Below are 19,323 nucleotides of genomic sequence, written 5' to 3'. Positions count from 1 at the left end.
TTGATTAGTGACAGCTCCATATCTTCGCAGGCAACTAGCCCCAGGCTAAAAATATCAGTTGGGGGCTATGCCTGGCTGCAAATGCATAGGGAAACATTAGAAGCGTGCCAGCCAGTCAGGGATGGGCCTGTGCTACAGCACAGACCCGGCCTTCTGGGTACCCTGGTGTGTCGTTGTCCGATCGGCAGCAGTGCCAGCGTCGGACCGGATCGAGGTGTGGCTGGCTCCGGGCACCAGGAGAGTCGGTGCCAGCTCAGCGGCACTTTTATAGGCTTTAACGAGTGCCGCTGTCTGTGAACTTCATCGCAGGGTGTGGGCTTCAGACAGGGCCGGACTGGCCGTAGCGGGCACCGGACAATCCCCTGGTGCGCCGCAAGGGTGGGGGCCGGTTTTGGGCCCCTGGGGGCCGTTTTTGCTGCAAAACCGGCCCGGTACCAAAATCGGCCGAAAACCGGCCCCAGCAAAGAGCTCGGCAGCATCTCCAAAGAGTGGCAAAAGCGTTCAGGTGTTGGCTGGTGAATGGAGGCAGGCAGCTACTCTTGCCATCTCGTAATCCGGTGAGACAGATGAGAGAGGAATGTCTGCCCCAGCCATTATGCAGCTTGCCCAGTCAGTGTGTGAAAGACGGCACCGCTGATTGATGGCTTCCAGGGCCGGACTGACTACCGGGCAGTTTGGAATGCTGCCGAGCTGGGGGCTGATTTCCCTGGGTGGGGGCTGATTTTGTTCATGAAGACCTGTGTGTGCTTCGAAATAATTCAAGCAAAACAAATTTCGTTTAGCACACGCAGGTCTCCATGAACAAAATCAGCCCTCAGCTCAGCAGCATTCCAAACTGCCCGGTAGCCAGTCCGGCCCTAATGGCTTCGCTGGGAGTGAGACGGACTAAACGAGCACACAGACAGTACTTCTGCGAACGAGAAGTTGTTGAAGTTGTACAACACTCTCCACGATCAGTAGTGAGCTAAATAACTAAAATAAAAAATAAAAATCAATGATGTGCAGAAATGCTTGTAGACCCGGCCCTGGTAATTAAGTGCCGGTGCTAAGCACCGGAAAGCATAGTTCCTGTACATTTTTAAGAGAATGTGCTCACGTCCACTCAATCAAGGTAGATTCACAACTTTTATTACTCATGTGGTTCTTTTTGCTGTCTGCCCACAACACTCACAATCTTCTTTTTACCTGGACATTTTGTTTGTATATACTGTATAGAAGAAATTAAACTTGATGGGAAATCCTTGCTCACTGTTGATTGTGCAGACTATTTCCTTACATGGAAATGAGTGCTGAAAAATTGAAAAACATCACCCACCTAGAAGCACGTTGCAGAATTTAAAGTGCAGAATTGCTACTGCCCAGACGTGTAGGAAGGTGGATTAAATGGCATGGTCAGGAGTGTAGGAAGGTGGATTAAATGGCATGGTCAGGAGTGTAGGAAGGTGGATTAAATGGCATGGTCAGGAGTGTAGGATTTGTCATTCTTTGAACATGTTACTGACTCTTTAAAATGTTGTTGGCCTGTTTGTAAGGTTTTTGCCAGGTTAAAGAAACATTTGGTGATAAAAGGTGTTTTATGTTCTTGCTTCAGAATCCTGGGGTTAACTCTGGACCCATCCTTTCACTGTCCCTGGTGCAGCTCACTGAGAAGATCCAGAATGGTTCCCTCTCCCCTGAGTCTGTCCTTTATACGTACATCGAAAAGGTGAGTCAGTGGTTTTAATTTGTACTGATGACTATTAATGCTGTCGCTGCCCCAACCTGAGTGATAAACCTCAAAAGTAAACACCAAGACAATTTGCTGATTAGTAGGAAAGAGCATAAAAAACACAGTATGTTCCAGTTAGGGTCATGTAGCTTTCAAGTGTAGCGCTGTGAAGCATCTGTGCTTTTTATAGTCACTGAGTTGCATGTAATGTCACTTGACCACTGATACACCTCAAAGCAATGTCATTGGTGCCATTTGTCACTTGGTCTTGGAGACCTGTTGCTTTCATGGTGCTAGATATTATGTATCTTGAGGGCTCATCCCAGTACTCAGGAGTCACAACTGGATCATGTTCTTCCTGCGAGCAGATGGTGACTGCATCCACTGTTCTCAAGTCAATGTCTGTCTGGACAGAGATTGGAGTGAACATCAAATTTTGTCACATATGTCTTCCACTCATGGGCCAGACAAACAGTTGGGTTTCTTAAAAGAAGCCTCACCCACCAACCTGGTTTGTGGCATCCTTCATCATTGGGTTCCCACCTCAGATGCCTAGTGCATCTAAGGTGTGCTACAACACCTGATTACAGCTTAGTAGTTTTTTCCATGTGACGCAGTGAATTTGTGAGAACTCCCCCCAATGCTCTTATGCAAGAACCACCCCTAATTCACAGTAATAATTCCGGCCCCCTGATATATCTCCATATAAAAATTGTTGTCCAGAGATTTTAATTTTTGATGTGCGTTTTTGGATCATTAGAGAAATAATTTAGCTTGGTTGACCAAGTCTCAAGACAGCCAGCCAAAGTGACATGCACACTTTAAACTTAAGTATCCACCAGTTCTTCCTGCTGCTAAAACTCCGCAGTAATGGCCCTGCCCTCCCTTACACCCGGCTCAGGATGGAGTAGTATAAAATAAAATGGTTGTAAATTAACTTTATTATCTCTGCAGCATTTTTATTTAGTCGGTGATGCTTCACCGATCTAATGGAGGGGCCGAGTAGTTCTTCCACCTTCTGGCAAGGAAGCCATTTCAGCCAGCTACATGTACTCCTTTATAGAGGAAAGAACATTAGCAGCTGCATGCTAGAGTGTCTTTTAGGGGTATTACGTTCCCACTTTCTGGAAATATCCCCTTTATTACATGCTATACCCTTGTTATGAGTTATAACATCTTGTTAGAAGTTATTTCCCTCTGCTCTAGCCTATTGTTTACTTTTTTTAATGCATGATTGACCCCTTATACATTAATATATTATATATATTTGCATTTCTCTTTACATAAATCCTCTCTTTGGGCTGCCAAACTATTTAGATGCTTTTATTATGCCGATGGTTACTTGGTCCGTGACGTATAATCTGCCCATCCATTTAAATCCTTTAAGAGTATTAAGCTGTTACAAAGAGTGTTAACAAATCACCCTAAGCTAAGGTTGGGGTGTTTGCACCTGCCCTGGTCCTAGAGTTGGAATGAAATGAAAATAATTTTTGTAGAGCGCACGTAGTTGCCCTGAGGCGTCCAAGCGCTAAGAATGAGAGCGGGGGTACAGATGCCAAGAATGATGTGACCAGAGAGAAATCTATTTATTAAACAAAAACGTTTTTAATTGCTTTCGAAAGGAAGTAAGTTCTGGGTTGGACCTTAGATATTGAGGGAGGGCATTCCACATCTTGGCCACATTAAAAGAGAAGGAGCGGCCTCCTGCTCTAGTTCTCTTTATTTTGGTTACAGTGGCCAGAGTGGCATGGGTTGAGCGCAGCTGTCTGGCCGGGTGATATGGGGTGATCAAGGAGAGATAGATTGATGGACCCGTGGCCCAGAAGGCCTGGTGAGCGACACATAGGGATTTGAAACTAATTTTCTCCCGGACGGGGAGCCAATGTAGACTTTTTAGCCCGGACTTGATAGAAGACCTGCGAGGAATTTGCAGTAACGTCCGGGCAGCACAATTTTGTATTATTTGTAATTTGCGCAGGACAAAGTCAGGTGCTCCCAGATACAGGGCATTCCCGAAGTCCAGACGTGATTGAATCAAGCCCTGTATCACAGAATGGTGTTCATCAGTCACCATGATTTTTCTGTATAGATCTTTTCAGCTTTTCAGAGAAGGCATGAGACAGTTTGAATTCTCAGTGTGGCCTGTCCTCTTCCTCTGTTGCATTTTCCCATGATAGTGTTGTGTTAGTTGTTACCTGGTAATATTATGGTCTTTCACATATGTTTTTGTAGAATAGTAATACACGTTAAGGAGTATGTATCACTTAGTTTTAACAAGGGCAAATCTCAGAAGCAAAGTGAAAATGCAAACTGAGTCAAGAAATGGTAATTAGGTTCTGAGGAGTAAGGACCACCAATAGATGGAGAGAAAGCACCACAGACAATGATAAATGCACACCGAGTCTGGGCAACAACACCAGGACCTTACTTGCAACCAGTGAAGCTGATTATCTCCAAGTCAGCATAGAAAAAGAGCTTTTATTTTCAGGAATCAAGGGGAGTTAAACCATCGCAAACCGGGTTTGAGCAAAGTTGTCAGTAAGCACATCAATAGCTGACCTGATATACTTTTGGCCTGATTGGGAGCTCAAACTAGTCCTCTAAAATAATTTAATACTATATTTACATTTCATGGAATGAATGAGTAAATGTTGCCAACATTCCCAAACCTGTCGTGAAGGTAGGTAATGGGTTGTCATCAGGGAGTTCAGATTTTCCTAATATATATATATATATATATATATATATATATATATATGTATGTATATATATATATATATATATATATATATATATATATATATATATATATATATATATATATATTTTCAAAAGCAAACGTCCCTTGTTGGAGAAGGAGCGGCCAGCCAGCTGGTGCAGGTGACGAGTCAAGTACAAGGCTCGTAAATTATTTGTAATTCAAGAAAAACACCACACTCTTCTTCGGATGATTAAAGCAAATTTAATTCAGTTCAGTAAAACTTCCTCCACCTACGCGTTTCGAACAGTAAATGTTCTTGTTCACGGTAGTAACAAGTCCGTTTTTATTACTTTCTATTATTTATACCCTCCTTCCCACTTTGGCAATTAGGATGCATTGTGGGGGGGGTAGTTTGTTGCATGATTACAATACAATCTTGTATCAATTTCTTATCCACATGTTATCCAACCACTAGTTGTTATCAACCTTTACATTATGAAAACATAAATAACGCTTGTAGTGATGAGCTAAGTGCCCCACTTTGAAAACAATTTCGTTTCAATCTGTTCACTTATATATATATATATCTATGTTATTAATAGCTTAGTGCTTGTGACTATTTGTCAATTTAGTGGCTAATGTATTGGTAAAGAAAATCGATAATAAAATACACATGTTAAATTAAAGTTTGTAGACAGTCCAAAATTCAAACATAGATGTTTCATTCATTACTTCAATATTGACCCATAGATCATTACTTGTTCTCTGCAAAATGTACTCCCTAGAGCAATCAAGGATGCGTGGTGATAGCAAAAAGGAAATTATTCATTGTATTTGCATAATATAGTTTCCCATCTTGTCTAGTAATTCGTACTTCAGTTTTTCTGTCCAGAAGGTGTATTATGAAGATTTGACTCATTTTTTATTTTTTATTTACATCTTACTATTTGGTTTTTGAAAATGTTCATAAATGTACATGCAATTTTTCGTCCCCATTAAGACCGATCGGGACCTTGGTCTTGAATCTTATTATTAATTTTGATTCCAACCGTCTCAATTTTTGTAAGCGATTCCCTCCTCTTATATTTTCTGGAATCATTGCGATGCCTGAGTATCTGACATTCTGCCAAGTTTTGTTGTTGTGAGTCATAAGATGTTTGGCCATTGCATATGCTTGGTCTTTGTTTTGTATGGCTCTGATGTGCTCCAACATCCGTTTTTTGAGAGCACATATAGTAGAACCTATATATCGTTTGCCACAGTCACACTCAAGCAGATACACAACGTAATGTGATTCACATGTTATTTTGTGTTTTATTTCGAATGGTTGACCTTTAGGATCAATCAAGGATTTTAGGTTTTTTCCGATTTTGCACGCTTTGCATGATATGCATTTGGTGAATCCTTTTTGCCTTTTCTGTAGCCAAGTTTCTTCTTTTTTGTCTACAAAATGGCTGTTGACTAGGGTGTCTCTAAGAGATGGTGCTTTTCTAAAAGAAATTAGCGGTGCATCTCCAATGATTTTGCCAATATCCGGATCTTTTTTTATCACACCCCAGTATTTGGTTACCATTTTTCGAATTTGTACACTTTCCTTGGAGTATGTCAGTATGAGGCGTGGTTTATCATCTGAATCTTTTGTATCTTTCTTTCTGTTAATCAATGTTTCCATTCTTGTCTTTTGTCTTGCTCTTTTCTCTCCTAATTTGATGGTTTTCATACTGTATCCTCTTTGTGAGAATCGTTGTGCTGTTTCTTCAAATTTGGCTTCCATTTCAATGGGTTCAGAGCAATTACGTTTCATACGTAAAAACTCCCCGTAGGGGACATTTTGTTTTAAAGACATAGGGTGGAAACTTGTTCCGTGAAGAATGCTGTTAGTAGAGGTCTTTTTTCGAAAAAGGGTCGTGTGTATTTTATTGTTTTTTACATATACCTTAGTGTCAAGAAAGTCAATTTCTTTTTCTTGGATGTTGAAAGTGAATTGCAATCCTATGTTGTTGGTATTTAGAATCCCAATATACGGAAGCAGTTCTTCTCTTGTGCCCTTCCATAAAAGGAAGAGGTCGTCAATGAACCTCAACCATAATACCACTTTGGTGGTATATGGATCGTTTTCCTCTCTCCAAGCTATGTGTTTCTCCCACCATCCCATGGTGAGATTAGCATAGCTTGGAGAGAAGGAAACTCCCATAGCAGTTCCACGATTCTGAGAGTATATCTCATTGTTAAAAAGGAACACATTGTTTGTTAAACACGTCTGTATCATGTCCAGAAGCATAGCTGAATGATTGAGTTCCCCAATTGGTCTTTGTTTGAGAAAGTATGCGACTGCTTGTAAGCCAAGTGTATGTTCAATAGATGTGTACAATGATATCACATCTATTGTGGCTAGTAAATACGTAGGTTGCCATTCAGTTTCCATGATTATGCGCAAAAAGTCTCCAGTGTCTTTGATAAATGAATTGAGGGTTGGTACTATTGGGGCTAGGAAATAATCCACATATGAAGCGATATTTTCATACAACGATCCACAGCTTGATATTATTGGCCACCAGCCCGGCCAATAATATCAAGCTGTGGATCGTTGTATGAAAATATCGCTTCATATGTGGATTATTTCCTAGCCCCAATAGTACCAACCCTCAATTCATTTATCAAAGACACTGGAGACTTTTTGCGCATAATCATGGAAACTGAATGGCAACCTACGTATTTACTAGCCACAATAGATGTGATATCATTGTACACATCTATTGAACATACACTTGGCTTACAAGCAGTCGCATACTTTCTCAAACAAAGACCAATTGGGGAACTCAATCATTCAGCTATGCTTCTGGACATGATACAGACGTGTTTAACAAACAATGTGTTCCTTTTTAACAATGAGATATACTCTCAGAATCGTGGAACTGCTATGGGAGTTTCCTTCTCTCCAAGCTATGCTAATCTCACCATGGGATGGTGGGAGAAACACATAGCTTGGAGAGAGGAAAACGATCCATATACCACCAAAGTGGTATTATGGTTGAGGTTCATTGACGACCTCTTCCTTTTATGGAAGGGCACAAGAGAAGAACTGCTTCAGTATATTGGGATTCTAAATACCAACAACATAGGATTGCAATTCACTTTCAACATCCAAGAAAAAGAAATTGACTTTCTTGACACTAAGGTATATGTAAAAAACAATAAAATACACACGACCCTTTTTCGAAAAAAGACCTCTACTAACAGCATTCTTCACGGAACAAGTTTCCACCCTATGTCTTTAAAACAAAATGTCCCCTACGGGGAGTTTTTACGTATGAAACGTAATTGCTCTGAACCCATTGAAATGGAAGCCAAATTTGAAGAAACAGCACAACGATTCTCACAAAGAGGATACAGTATGAAAACCATCAAATTAGGAGAGAAAAGAGCAAGACAAAAGACAAGAATGGAAACATTGATTAACAGAAAGAAAGATACAAAAGATTCAGATGATAAACCACGCCTCATACTGACATACTCCAAGGAAAGTGTACAAATTCGAAAAATGGTAACCAAATACTGGGGTGTGATAAAAAAAGATCCGGATATTGGCAAAATCATTGGAGATGCACCGCTAATTTCTTTTAGAAAAGCACCATCTCTTAGAGACACCCTAGTCAACAGCCATTTTGTAGACAAAAAAGAAGAAACTTGGCTACAGAAAAGGCAAAAAGGATTCACCAAATGCATATCATGCAAAGCGTGCAAAATCGGAAAAAACTAAAATCCTTAATTGATCCTAAAGGTCAACCATTCGAAATAAAACACAAAATAACATGTGAATCACATTACGTTGTGTATCTGCTTGAGTGTGACTGTGGCAAGCGATATATAGGTTCTACTATATGTGCTCTCAAAAAACGGATGTTGGAGCACATCAGAGCCATACAAAACAAAGACCAAGCATATGCAATGGCCAAACATCTTATGACTCACAACAACAAAACTTGGCAGAATGTCAGATACTCAGGCATCGCAATGATTCCAGAAAATATAAGAGGAGGGAATAGCTTACAAAAATTGAGACGGTTGGAATCAAAATTAATAATAAGATTCAAGACCAAGGTCCCGATCGGTCTTAATGGGGACGAAGAATTGCATGTACATTTATGAACATTTTCAAAAACCAAATAGTAAGATGTAAATAAAAAATAAAAAATGAGTCAAATCTTCATAATACACCTTCTGGACAGAAAAACTGAAGTACGATTTACTAGACAAGATGGGAAACTATATTATGCAAATACAATGAATAATTTCCTTTTTGCTATCACCACGCATCCTTGATTGCTCTAGGGAGTACATTTTGCAGAGAACAAGTAATGATCTATGGGTCAATATTGAAGTAATGAATGAAACATCTATGTTTGAATTTTGGACTGTCTACAAACTTTAATTTAACATGTGTATTTTATTATCGATTTTCTTTACCAATACATTAGCCACTAAATTGACAAATAGTCACAAGCACTAAGCTATTAATAACATAGAGATATATATATATAAGTGAACAGATTAAAATGAAATTGTTTTCAAAGTGGGGCACTTAGCCCATCACTACAAGCGTTATTTATGTTTTCATAATGTAAAGGTTGATAACAACTAGTGGTTGGATAACATGTGGATAGGAAATTGATACAAGATTGTATTGTAATCATGCAACAAACTACCCCCCCACAATGCATCCTAATTGACAAAGTGGGAAGGAGGGTATAAATAATAGAAAGTAAAAACGGACTTGTTACTACCGTGAACAAGAACATTTACTGTTCGAAACGCGTAGGTGGAGGAAGTTTTACTGAACTGAATTAAATTTGCTTTAATCATCCGAAGAAGAGTGCGGTGTTTTTCTTGAATTACAAATATATATATATATATATATATATATATATATATATATAAAAATTTGGACCCAGAAGGTCATTCTGCTGCTGTTTGCCCAAATGTTTGGGCTGAAAGAGGAGGTTTTACAGGTGGTTCTAAAGATAAACGCCTGAAATAACTGAGGCAGCGACCAACAACCTCCACTCTTCAGTATATTTCCGAAGGGGCCAAAGGCATCAGAAGCAAAGAGTTTTTCGACATCAACCCAGAAGATTTAAATCCAAACGATCCTCATCCAAATCTTAACTGGGGCTTCCTCCTCTTCGTGAAACTCTTTCCCTGAAGACTTGAAGTGTCAGGAGAACGCTGGCCCTTTTTGAAAAACGACCCCCATGAATCTACCTTTTGACATTCATCTGAATGCTGAACTGCCTAAAGGGCTGCATAGATCAACTTTCTGCATCCTTTGTCTGTCGATGCAATAGAACTATGTTATGTAACTATGCATGTGGTGTGGTAAATTGGATGACTCCGAATTCCCTCCAACCTAATATGGATAAGTCTGAGTTTGTCCTTTTCGGAAAGGCCACCGAGATCTGGACTGAGGACTGGTAGCCAGCTGAGCCGGGCCGTCGCCCCAAAAAGTTGGCAACAAATCAAGGCATTTGTTGGACAACAAGTTGACCAAGGCAAATGAAGTGTTGCCTCTTAGCGGGGCCTGTGTGGGAATTACTTTGCATGCTCAGGAAAATCTTTACCTGGTTGCCTTTGCTCTATAGGAAAAAAATTATCCAGGTCCTCAACTATGGGAACACCTTACTGGTAGCAACTAATGAGACTCTGCTGCCCCAGCTGCAGGTAGTGAAAAATGCAGCTGCTAGATTGGTATGTGGCCTACACCCAAGGACCATGGCAGATCCAATTTTGAAATCTTTGCATTGGCTGTCTATTAGGTGGCAATGCATATTTAAACTTGTGTGTCAGGTCCACCGAGCTTTGTATGGGGATTGGGGAAGGGTGGGCGGGCACATACTTGGGTGCAAGAAACAAGTTCTACCAGCCCACAAAAACTTTAGATTGGCGGATATGGCATTGACTATCTGTCACCACATCCACACCTCCCAATATGAAGGTCACTCTTTATCGTACTTGTGAGCGGGATTAAGGTATCAGAAGACACAGGTGCTTTGGGCAGGTATGGTTTTATTTGTTTTAACAGTTTTTTCTTGCGAGGGTTAGCACGATAATACGGGAGGGTGGTCTCTTTCTCTCTCTCTGGGGATTCACTCCCTTTTACTCCTCGGCGTCGCCTCTCTGGGGTGTCTCAGGCTCGTAGTCGCGTAGATGAAAAGGGGCCCAGTAGCAGGGAAAAGAAAGAACAAAAAGGAGCCTGTTTTAGTGGAATGTTTTCTTCCTAATTACGATTGGGAAAAGGGGGTGAGGAGACACACGGTGATCTGCCATGCTAGGGATGAGTGTCAAGGGTGCTCAGGGGAGGGGAGTGCACGGGTGATACGGTGAGGCAATCGGGCTATTTACAAGTGCCTTCCAGCCCAACCCGCCAACCGGGCACACACCTGTGAGAGCCACACTTCTCCTGAAGTATGGCTGGGCGGAGCGTGGGGTCGTTGGCCTCCTGGCTCGTCCAGATCCCGGCTTGATGTCTCCTCGGGTCTTCCGGTACTCTCCTCGTTCGGCAACCTCTCCACTCGATCTTCACTTCCACGCGACGCTCTTCTCTCCTCAATAATCCTCTGCGCGCCCTCCACCGGCGTGAGCTCGTCTTTTTCAGTTCCAGGAGGTGTGTTCACGTCATACGTGACGTCCGAAAGCGGGGCTGGGACTCCGGCGAACTCCGCCCAATTAAAGTAACAGGGCTCTGTTACGTTCTCCTTGTGGTGCACAGGGGGCTGTATCGGCTTCTGCTGGGAGAGAGAGAGATGAGGAAGCGCTATGTGTGGTGATACACGGCAATACATCCCCCCACATACCCTCATGACGGCTCTCCCTGTCACAGATCCACTATTGGAATACGTTGCCTCCACATATTTTGTTATGTCAACATTTTTCTCTGTTTAAAAAAAATTGATCAAGACTTGGCTGTTTTGATTTGGTTGGCTCCACCCTTCCTTTTTGGGGATCCTCTGGTTCCAGTGTATAGTGCCAGGACACTTCTTTTGGAGTGATTTATTCAGCGTAATAAAAAAAGATTCACATAACATAGCATGAGTGAATCCAAGTGACTTGGTTTTCGGTGAAGTTGGAATTTGAGGCTGTCAATGTTATGAAATTGAGCAAGGTTTAAAGTGTATCTTGTTTATTATTCTTGGAGAATAAGTAGTATATTTAGTTTCATTAGTTGGTATCCATGGGGCTTAAATATTGCAAGATTCCTATCACTGTAAAGCACATACAATATATACAGTTATTCCTAAATTTTAAAAAAAGCCATTTCAACATTCAAGTTAAACCTTTGTCTGAAGGTAGCAAGGGCCAATATTGAATCATGTAAAATCGAAACCAGGAAGCCATTGGCTGGAACAGATACCCACTTTCTGGTTATGCAATAAGTTCAAGGGTGGTGTGTGCATATTCAGGTCACAAGTGTAAGCGTGGCATGACAGACTTTTATTGTTTGTTACTTTATTACAAATCATTGCAGAAATCCAGCAATTTCCCACACCATTCATATCGTCCTCATGTTTTGAGGGGTCCTGTGAGAATTTGAGAAATAACCAGCTCTCACAACTCATTTAGGTGGAACCGGCTTCCTTGTAATTTTGACATTCAATGAATTTCACCAAGTTAACAAACCAAACTTGTTAAAAGTCTGTAATGGTGAAAACCGATATGTGGAAGTTTCTCATTGCCAATATTTTTCAGGCCATTAGGACTTTCCTCTCTCTTCTGTTTCCACATTTTTTAATTTCAGGGGGTTCCTGCTGAGCCTCTATTTTCCTCTTTTCATCTATTATTTCTTCCTTCTGGCCCATCCACTTTTCCTACTACCTATTTCACGTGTTTGTGCCATGACACCTCTTGCTCTATTGTTAAAGACTGTACACTCCCCTTTGGTTTGTTATTTATCTCTTGATTCTTTTAAGCTTTATACCCCAATCCTTAGTGCACTTTCACATCCAGGTCATTGGAGACCTAGAAAGCAGACTTCCAGGATCTCTGATGATGATTTTTTTAAAAGTGTGCCTACTCCAAACTTTGCGAACTATAATATTGTATTTTTGCTTTTTTTTTAATACATGCCTAGGATTCTGATTTAATCTATTACATTTGGACTGTTTTGATGTTCCTCAAAAAGGAGATTAGGGCAGAGGTCTTCAAACTTTTTGACGCAGAGACCCCCTTGTAAAACATTTTAGGCGTAAGGACCCCCTTCTGACAAAATCTTCTAGAACCTGGTACTCAATAACTATCAACAACCATAAACGCCCCCAATTCCCATAGCAAATCATTTTTACAGTGGAGAAATAATATTAAACAGTGTTTAGTAAACCAAAGTGCATAGAGTGTGGGGATGTAGTTAAATGGGCTGCGTAAATGAAAAATAAATGAAAAAAGTCGTCATTTTATAATTGCCATGTACCCAGTGTAAGACCGAATGCTGCAAAATGTGCAAATAGTTTTACGATAAAGTGGTGCTTCTAAAATGTAGATTTTTAGTAATACCAGAGCGTAGGTAATGCAATTTTATTGTTCCTTCAACAGCTCTTTAGGGGTGTTAAGGGCTGTGTAAATGTAGTTGAAATTAAAAGCAAGCACTTCGCAGCCCAGTTGATCACTCTGTGCACTACCACTCAAAAAACCAAGGACCACATGCTTCAAACTGCATTTGCGATTCCAAATTGCAATTTTCAAGAAATTGCAATTTAGAAATCGCAAATGCTTATGCATGTAGGAATCGCAAAAAAAATGTGATTCCGGCACATTCCTTATTTGTGACAAGCAAATTGCAATTCGCAAATAAGGAATTGCTTCCCATTCATTCCTATGGGCCTAGAGAACCAAATAGGTACTTGCAAATTGCGCATGCAATTTCAAGGGTGCCAAAAGGACACACTGATGAACGCCTGAAATTGCAATTTCAACACATGTTGCACACACACATGTCCCAAGGACATGTATGTGTGCAACATAGAACTTTGAAAAATTCACTTTTGTGCATTTTTCTAAGTTCTCGCAAATTACCATCAACTTTGAATTGATGGTCATTTGCGTTTCTTAATAGAGAAATCGCAATTTTTTTTGGTTGTTGTATTGCATTTAGGGAATTACAATTTGCAATTCCCTAAATGCAATCGTAATTTAAGTAATCACAATTTTAGCGATTACTTAAATAGCAATTTTTGCATTTGGGATAATTTATTTATTTTGGACATTTTTAAAGCGCCTGGTTACGCGCACCGGCGTGTCCCCGCGCTGTGGTAAGTGAAAAGAAATGCAGCCCCACCCACCCTCAGGGAGATCTACCTGCTGTATAGGTGAGTTTTAAGTCTTTTTCTGAACGTGGTCTCAGATAGTTCCAGTCTTAAGTCCAGAGGCAAGGCGTTCCAGTGCTTGGGAGCAAGGTACCTGAAGGACCTCCCTCCCATACGGGACTTCCTTACTCTCGGAACCTTCAGTAACCCAGTTCGGGAGGAACGGAGATTGCGCGTAGGCTCGTACCAAGTCACCAGACCCTGTAGCGGAATAGGGGCTTTACCGCTCAGAATGCGATGACAGGTAGAAAGAGCTTTGAACTCTACCCTTTCCTTAACAGGGAGCCAGTGTAATGCATCTCAAATTTGGGATAATGCATCCCACATGCAAAAATTGCAGTCGTAAAGGGACAGATTCTGCAAATCTGCCACTTTGTGACTGCAATTTGCAATGATGCACGTGGCCCCAAATCTTTGTCATCATAAAGCTTGGAGTGATTTGATCAATTAAAGCCAGAACTGCACCCAAGCATCCTTTACACAGATTAACTGATGGGTACATTTGCATTTCATTCAGGCAAGCAGCTGATAACAATCTAAACTAGCCGTCCCAGGATGGCTGTCTCTTTCCAAAAGGTAAGCAAACGTTTTGGATTGCAGGGACAAGTGAAGCTGAGGAATGCCCTCTCCCCTTCCCAGGCCTCCACTGCCCCCCTGGGGGTCGCGTCCCACAGATTGAAGACCTCTAGATTAGGGTAATCCGGTTGGTATGCTCCATTTTGGATTTCTAGGATAGTGAGGTATTGCTGTTTTGACCTACATTAGGCACTTTTTTATTGTCCCATTTGTGGATCATTTTCACCATTCTCATCTTTCGCATAACTTATAATTCCATCATAAAAGGACTTCTTCTCTTATACATTTAGAGCACAACTGTTTTTTTCTAAAGTCTCCCCCATCTTTGGCAATAAAGCAGCTATTGGGAAGGAAATTTCCCCTTTCCCTGCATGGTATGAATTTGTGCACCTCTGCCTTGAAAGCCAGGCTCGATGTGAATCTGGTATTCTGTCTCATTTTTTGGTCCTGACTTCAGGCTAATCTAGATTAAGTGCAAAGGCATCGGCCTGTCCTTGACCATGTGAGGTCCAGGACCTGGCCTGTGACCTTAAGGACACACCAAGTGTGCACCAAAGTAGGCAATAGAGTACTGAGTGCCAGGAGTGTCCGGCGTTGGTGCTGTGCCCACTTGTCCCGCCACCATTGAACACACCATGAAGAACATCCACTCAGGATCCCCCATGGACCTCTGCCCACCGCACATCTACCACAGGGCCGCCACGGCCATCGCCCTCGCCCCCGAACTAGGACGCACCATCAACGCCTCCTTCGAATCCGGCATCTTCCCCGACGACTGGAAGCGGGTGGAGATTAAACCTCTCCTCAAGAAGCCCACGGCCAACCCGACCGGCCTGAAAATCTACATGCCCATTTCTCTTCTCCCCTTCGCTGCCAAGGTCACCGAGAGACTCGTATTTATTTATTTATTTTATTTATTTATACAATTTTTAAAGCGCTGCAATTACCCAGGGGTGTCTCGGCGCTGTGAGCTATGTTTGATACCACCAATGTGAGATCACTGAAAACCTGTCGTTGTACTATCTAAATGATCAGGTTACTGAAAACCTGTCGTTATACTATCTAAATGATCAGGTTACTGAGAAAACAACCATGTCTTTAGTTGCTTTCTAAAAATAATCAGGGTGGGACTAGTTTTTATGGTAAGGGGAAGAGAGTTCCACAATTTTGCAGCAGCGATGGTAAAGCATCGGTCTCCCCAGTTAACTCTCCTTGTTCTAGGTATGTTGAGCAAGTGGGCAGTATTAGAACGAAGAGTTCTGGGGGTGGTGAGAGGTTTAAATGAGTTCCTGAGAAATTTAGGTCCAACGTTGTTAATTGCCTTATAGACAATACAAAGGGACTTGAATTTTGTGCGACTTCTGATCGGGAGCCAACGCAGTTGTTTCAGATGTTTGGAGACGGATCTGAATTTTGAAATGCCCAGTAAAACTCTGGCTGAGGAATTCTGTATCATCTGAAGTTTAGAAATGACCTTTTCTTGTGCGTTCAGGAGGAGGGCGTTACAATAGTCAGTTTGTGAAAACACCAGTGTTGAGATTAGTGTTTTTCCTGCTGTTTTTGGAAGATATGGAAGTAGTTTCTTGATTTTCCGTAAGGTATTAAATGATGAGGAAACTACCGAGTTCACATGATGGTGAAAAAGGAGTTTATCGTCAAAAATGACTCCTAAATTTCTAACTTTACTGACTGGCTCAGGTGGAATGCCCATTTCCTCCGGCCACCAAAGGGGGGACCACAGTGGCTGGATCTTGCCAAACAACATTACTTCAGTCTTTGTTGAGTTTAATTTCAAACAGTTAGAAGACATCCAACTGCTGATGGCCCTCATGCCATCTTTGAAATTTGCTGCTATTGTGGGACCGTCTCTGTGTACAGATAATACCAACTGGGTATCATCGGCATATGTTGTTAAATTGATGTTGTAGGCTTTTATTACCCTCGCTAAGTCCGAAACATATATATTAAAAAGGGTCGGACTTAGCGAGGAACCCTGTGGAACTCCACAAGGAAGAGTAAAGGTGGGGGAGGTATATGTGCCTAATTTAACTGCCTGTTTACGGTCTGCCAGGAAGGATGTAATGAGATCCGTGGCTTTGTGTTTAATACCGATGGCCTCGACACGGTCGATCAAGGTAGAATGATCGACCGTGTTGAATGCCGCCGATAAGTCCAATAGAATCAGCACAGCTTGTCCGCCGTTATCCATCGTTGATCTTATTTCGTCTGCTGCCTTGATCAGGGCAGTTTCTGTCCCGTGACCTTGTCGGAAACCGAACTGAGTGTCATCTAAAAGGTCATGATTATGAATATATTCGGACAGCTGTTTGTTCATGATGGATTCAAAGATTTTAGCTGGGAACGGCAAGGAAGCTATGGGACGGTAACTAGAAGGTAGTGAAGGGTCAAGTAATGGTTTTTTAAGAAGGGGTTTAATTATAGTATTTTTCCATATTGTTGGGTATGAGCCTGTTAGGAACATGGCATTACAGATGTGAGTTAAAGGTAAAGTAATGATGTCTGGGATAGTATTGAGTATAGAAGGGTGGCAGGGATCCAGTGGGGAGCCAGATTTAACTGACGAAGTGAGTTTATGAATGTGTTGAGGATGTATCTTCGTAAATTCCATGAGAGCTGGTGAGTTCAGATTTGTTTGTGTAATAATTGTTTCGGTGATAATAGGTTTTGGGGTGAAGTCCTTAAATATGGACGTAACCTTTTCAGAGAAAAAGTCCGCCAGAGCATTACAAAGAGTTTGAGATGTCTCAGTGGGTGGGCTTGGTGGTGATGCAAGATGATTTACTACTTCGAACAGTTTTTTCATGCTGCATTTGGCCTGGTCTATCTGGATGGTATAGTAGTTGTTTTTTTCTATAGATATTCTCTGCTTATAGTTGTGAAGTGCAGCTTTATATGCTGTTTTATCTGCTGAATTATATTGTTTGCGCCAATGGCGTTCTAGGTTTCGGCAATGTTGTCTTTGTAATCTTAGTTGTTCCGAGAACCAAGGAGCCGAAGGGGTTTTCCTGTTGTATTTAGCAGTTCTGGGTGGGACTAGTGTAGTAAATGCTTCTTCCAGAATTGAAGTGTACTTGTTAGCTGCAATGTTTGGATCTGTTTCGGTGTCTACACCCGAAAATGCATCAGTGAGAATATGTGTGAGATGTATCTGGTCAAGATTTCTCCAATCTCTGGTGGTTTGATAAAGGTTCGGTGATATATTTTTGTTTGCCGGGGTTTTAATTTTGATATGAAATAAAATTGCAGAGTGATCAGACCATGTTAATGGTAGTGTTTTATTTATAATGATGTATGGATTATTGCTGAAGATACCATCAAGCGTATGTCCTGCTATGTGTGTGGGAGTGGAAATCAGTTGTCTAAGTTCAACAGATAGTAAATCGTTAATAAGCTGGAAGGTGTCTCTGTCGGTTAGGGATTTAAGATGGAAATTAAAATCTCCTAGTAAGGTGAAATATTTGTTTTCAACAGCTAGTTCACTTAGATGATGTAATTGTGACAAGTATGCAGTGCGCGAGCCTGGGGGTCGATATAGTAGAGTACCCGTAAATGACTGATTAGCAGCAAGCGTAACTGTAAAGGCGAATGCCTCGCAATGCGCATGCTGCAAATAAATAGCTTTGACTCGGAGGCTGTTGCGGTATATTATTGCAATCCCACCGCCTTTTTTAATTGAAGTACGGTCCTGCCTGTAAACACAATAATCTTCTGGCATGGCTGCTTTAAAATCTGGTCCTGATGCATCCTCTCCCCAAGTTTCCGTAAGGAACAAAAGGTCGAGAGCATATGCAGTGATTAACTCTAGTATGTCTATTTTGTGGCAAGGAAGAGAGCGGACGTTCACAAGCGCCGCCTGTATAGGTTTCTGGTGTGTTGTTATTTCCCGAGTATTTTTTATGCAAAGTGTGCAGGTAAACGGGCCTCCAATCGGATCTGCATATGAGCATATCGGTGGATCGTGAGCCTTACATAAGGTTTTATTTAGGGAAATGAGTTCACTGGAGGTATATGTAAGCCGTGATGAATCAGAAAGGGCAGGGGGGGGTGGCCCTGGGCTCGGCACAGGCTCAGACGGGCTTGGCTTTGGCGCGGCTTCGGCGCGCGCCCGGCGCGCCCGCTGCGCCAGCCCGCTGCGCTGTCTGGCCATAACACACATTATATCGGGACGTGAGGAGGGTGGGAGTCCGGCGCGACTAGAGCGCTCCCCCAGCCCCACCTAAGATGGCGCCCACCGCCGCCAGACGCCGGTTTGAAAATCGGCTAGAAAAGGCAGGGATGAAGGTTTTAAAGCGTGTGAAGGGTGTCAGAGTTCCTATTAATATATTTCCCAAATAATCCTGATGTTAAAGCCCCCAGAAGAAAATTTTAAAAACGATCTAAAATGCTTCCTATACAAGTCAAAATGCCTCTAAAATTAGTACAAGCAGTAATAATGTCAAACGGCAAGCTCGCAGCCCTAGTCGCAATCACTAGGGAGAGCTTCTGAAGGCAAAGCGGCCGCCGAGAAGCCCCAGTTAAGTACTCGGGGAGGGCAGGAGTCCGGCGCGACTAGAGCGCTCCCCCAGCCACACCTAAGATGGCGCCCACCGCCGCCAGACGCCGGTTTGAAAATCGGCTAGAAAAGGCAGGGATGAGGTTTAAAAGCGTGTGAAGGGTGTCAGAGTTCCTATTAATATATTTCCCAAATTATCCTGATGTTAAAGCCCCCAGAAGAAAATTTTAAAAACGATCTAAAATGCTTCCTTTACAAGTCAAAATGCCTCTAAAATTAGTACAAGCAGTGTTCTCACAAATAATGTCAAACGGCAAGCTCGCAGCCCTAGTCGCAATCACTAGGGAGAGTAAACACCCAGCTGATGCCTTCACAAAGAATACCAAAGAAAAAATCAGGAGGCCCCCCGAATTGGCTTTATTGGGACCAGGGGAAAGATACTTAGAAAGATCTATAATGTCCCTAGAGCATG

The 19,323-nt window shown here is 41.9% G+C and overlaps 1 protein-coding gene across 1 annotated transcript in view; it reads left to right on the top strand.

Moving 5' to 3' along the window:
- The window catches only part of LOC144800599 (vitamin D3 hydroxylase-associated protein-like), a 422,322-nt gene that overhangs the window by 88,830 nt on the left and 314,169 nt on the right, over positions 1–19,323 (top strand). The window contains exon 2 of the mRNA XM_078671692.1: positions 1,592–1,705. Within this exon, the coding sequence (XP_078527818.1) occupies positions 1,592–1,705 (114 nt within the window). The remainder of the gene's footprint in view (positions 1–1,591; positions 1,706–19,323) is intronic.

The sequence above is a fragment of the Lissotriton helveticus genome, chromosome 1_2 (assembly GCF_964261635.1).
Source record: "Lissotriton helveticus chromosome 1_2, aLisHel1.1, whole genome shotgun sequence".
Taxonomy (NCBI): Eukaryota; Metazoa; Chordata; class Amphibia; order Caudata; family Salamandridae; genus Lissotriton; species Lissotriton helveticus.
Note: the sequence above shows the minus strand (reverse complement) of the source record. Positions and strands in the feature narration are given on the sequence as shown.